The 3,657-nt window shown below is 27.5% G+C and overlaps 1 protein-coding gene across 1 annotated transcript; it reads right to left on the minus strand.

Annotated features, from left to right (window-relative positions):
* Positions 1 to 265: 265 nt before the first annotated feature.
* LOC110608238 (60S ribosomal protein L8) lies at positions 266 to 1,805 on the minus strand. Its single transcript, XM_021747445.2, has 2 exons — positions 1,308 to 1,805; positions 266 to 786 (listed from the first exon to the last, which is right to left on the minus strand). Exons 1-2 carry the CDS (start codon positions 1,745 to 1,747, stop codon positions 441 to 443), a joined length of 786 nt encoding a protein of 261 aa, XP_021603137.1. The 5' UTR covers positions 1,748 to 1,805; the 3' UTR covers positions 266 to 440.
* Positions 1,806 to 3,657: the final 1,852 nt, after the last annotated feature.

Here is a 3,657-nt window from a genome sequence, read left to right on the forward strand (position 1 = left end):
TTCAATTCCAATTCAATTTAATTCCCTTAGCTATAATTACGTAAAATTAAAAAATTTTACCATCTAAGGTTTAAGGAATTGAATACTGTTGAATGTAAAGATTGCCAAATGGCCCAACAATTGTGCTAGCGGGAAATTTCATACTGCAGCTTGCAAGCAGTCCATTCACAACTAATCTAAAATTCCTCTCAGAAACACAAACTATTACAAAACTTTGACACCTCAAATCAGGGATAAACCAAGACAGGGTGGAAAGCAAAATCAATATCGAAAATTTCTAACGCAATAATGCATTGAAGATAACTTATCAAAACTTAAGGCATGTTATATCCCAACTACAAAATCAGGTCCCTGAAAAAAGTTTCTCATTGGTACACCAGAACATGATTTGTCTAGAAGAACATAATCACATGACATAGAATTCCAGATAGTGATGGGCCTTAAGCACCCTTGTCTGCTTTGGCAGCTGTTGCTGCTGCTTGTCCTCGGAGACGACCAGTTCTCCTTGCAGCAATGAGACCAACCTTTTGACCAGGAGGTGCATCACGGCGAACAGTACTGGCATGCCCAATGTGCTGGTGGTTACCACCACCATGAGGATGCTCTACAGGGTTCATGGCAACACCACGAACCTTAGGCCAGCAGTTCCTCTTGACTCTGTATTTGTGGTATGCATTTCCTGCCTTTAATAGAGGTTTCTCAGTCCTGCCTCCACCTGCAACTTGACCAACCATAGCTCGGCACCCACTTGGCACAATTTTCTTGGCTCCAGAAGGAAGCTTGATTCTAAACAAATACAATCAACAGCCACACAGCCAAAAAACATAAAGGGTTAAAAGGCAGTTGATGCATTAAACTAAAGGAACAATTTCATTTGTAGCTATAAAACTCATAGGTGGCTATTTTGAAAATGCTTCAAAGTTACAAGCCCAACTAAGATATTTACCAATTCTCATACTTTTGAAGATCTAATCCATCATAGTCTAAACTAAAACTTGCTCTCAAGTTCAACTGATTATAATAGAATGTCAACAAATTCAGATCAATAAGAACCTGCACAACATATCACAAGTACCTTCAAGCTTCAAGAACAAAAAGAGTCGCATGTAAACTAATAACTCTAATTCATGCATCCATAATAAGCACACACTGAAGTGATTTTTCTGAAGTTGATGGAGATCAAACTTCAGACATGTTTACATTCAGCAAATTCAAACCTCAAACCAACACATAGCAGAATTTGCAAGGGCAATAAAAACACTTCAAAAGTGCCAAAATTAGACCGGACAGTATCAAGAAAGGACTACCTGGTAGTTCCATTATCAGGATTATGGCTAATAACAATCGCATAATCCCCAGAACATCTAGCGAAGACTCCTCTATCACCAACATGATGCTCCACATTACACACAACAGCTCCTTCCGGAATCGATCTTAGAGGTAACACGTTTCCAACCATCAAATTTGCCTTCTTTCCACAGTACACAAACTGACCAGTATACATTCCCTCAGCAGCAACAAAAAGCTCCTTCTGGTGCTTGTAGCGAAATGGATGGCGAAAGGTGACTCTGGCGAGCGGCGCGCCACGACCTGGATCGTGGATTATCTCGGTGACCACTCCCTTAAGGTATCCATTGCGCTCCCCAAAGTCGAGAGAGCGGAACCTGGCAGGACCTTTCCGGTGGTGGGTGTGAGACTTGAAGACTGAACCGGCACCCTTACGCTGGGCACGGATAACGCGACCCATTTCAGCTTTCAAAGGGGTTTAGAAGGGAGAGGCAGCGGCAGCTCGTAGATTGTAAGAAAGGAGAGGGTTGGGGAATTATATAGTTAGGGTTTCTGATGAAGGAGAGATTCTAGTGCATGAAATCAGGGCTGGGTGTTCATCTGGGCTGGGCTACGGCCTACCTCTTCTATTTTTGCTTTTGCGAAAAATTACTATTTAAGAATCTGTTTACTTTCAAAAAATAACTTGTATTAATATTTTTTATTAAAAATATTTTTAATAAAATAATTAATTTTTTATTTTAATTTTAAAAATAAAATATATTAGTAAATCTATATATAAAAAAATTTAATAAAATTTTCAAAAAGTAAGAAATACTTTTTTTTTAAAAAATAATTTAATTTATTCAGAAAATATTTCCCATTTATTAATTTTTTAATGGCTCAATACTAAAAATTATTTAAAATATTTTTCGTGAAATAAATTAAACTAAATCCTATAAAAAAATTAATTATTTAATCTTTCAAACTTAAAAAATATATTAAAAAATTATTAAGATTTTAAAAATATATCAATCCGTCCATTTATATCATAAATGGTGGAACTTCATTATGTAGATTATTTATTTGTTTGTTTTAATAATATAATTTAACATTTAAGTTTATATTTTATAAAAAAAAAGGAACCATACTAATTTTTGTAATTATAAAAATATGTTTAAAAATAAATTTTAATTTATATTTTTTTAGAGATACATAATATATTTAGTAGAGTTTTATAATACATCAAATCGTAATTTTTAAAATTTTAATAAATATGATAAAAGAGTTCTAAATAAATATTCTTTTATTTTTTTAAATTACTGATTTTTTTCTTTTAAATTATAAATCAAAATAGAATTTTAAGTTAAAAAGTTAAAAATAATTTAGTATAGAGAATAACTTTTTATTTTAAAAAGATCAAGTTATTTTTTTAAATATGATTTATTTTTTGTTTGATTATGAAAATATTTTTTATTTATTAAATTTTTTGTTAAAAAATTAAAAAAGTATTTTTTGGGAAACAACTTTATTATTAAATTTTTACTTAAAATATTTTTTATTGAAAATATTTTATATTAAAAATATTTATAAAAGATATTTTATAAAAAATAAATTATTTTTCATTTTTTAATTTTAATGTAAAAAATAAAAATTTATATATATTTATTAACAAAATTTTCAAATTACAGAAAATAATTTTTTTATAAATTTATTTTCTTTAAATGATTTTACTTTTCTTTTTTATTAAAAAATATTATTTATTAACTAATTTTTCTATGAATTCTAAATGATATAAAATGTAAAAAATATTTTTTTTAAAACAAACGGAGGTTTATTATAATTAATTTATTTTTTAACATAATTTATACATGATTTTAGTTGTATGTATTTTATTTTTAATTTTAAGTTCATTTATTTCATGAAAAATAATATTTTAAAAAATATTTTTAACATTTAGTGGTATTTAAAATACTCAAAATAATTTATTAATGGAAAATATTTTCTTGATAAAAAAACATTGTTTAAAGAATGACTTTTTTTTTCAAAAGATAAAATAATTTTTTAGATTATGAGAATAATAGATATTTATATATAAATTTATTAATATATGTTATTTTTAAATTAAAATTAAATAATAAAAAATAAATTATTTTATTATAAAATATTTTTTTTTAAAAGTATATATTTTTTAAAAAATATTTTTTAGAGTGTTTTTCATCTCTTTCTATATCGACTAAAGATTAATGACATTGATTAAATAACATCAACGAGTACATCTATATATATTAGAATATTAAAAATATTAAGTTTTTTAAAGTTAAAAATAGAATTTTAATAGAAAAACATTTCAATTAAACGATATAACTATAGTAATCTAAGATTTTTTTT

This window comes from Manihot esculenta, chromosome 7 (genome assembly GCF_001659605.2).
Source record: "Manihot esculenta cultivar AM560-2 chromosome 7, M.esculenta_v8, whole genome shotgun sequence".
In the NCBI taxonomy this organism is placed as follows: Eukaryota; Viridiplantae; Streptophyta; class Magnoliopsida; order Malpighiales; family Euphorbiaceae; genus Manihot; species Manihot esculenta.

Excerpts from the sequence above, each read along its gene's own strand:
- LOC110608238 (XM_021747445.2), bottom strand. The coding sequence starts at position 1,747 with ATGGGTCGCGTTATCCGTGCCCAGCGTAAGGGTGCCGGTTCAGTCTTC. Across the intron at positions 787-1,307 it reads CCTGATAATGGAACTACCAG|AATCAAGCTTCCTTCTGGAG; the intron begins GTAGTCCTTTCT and ends GTATTTGTTTAG.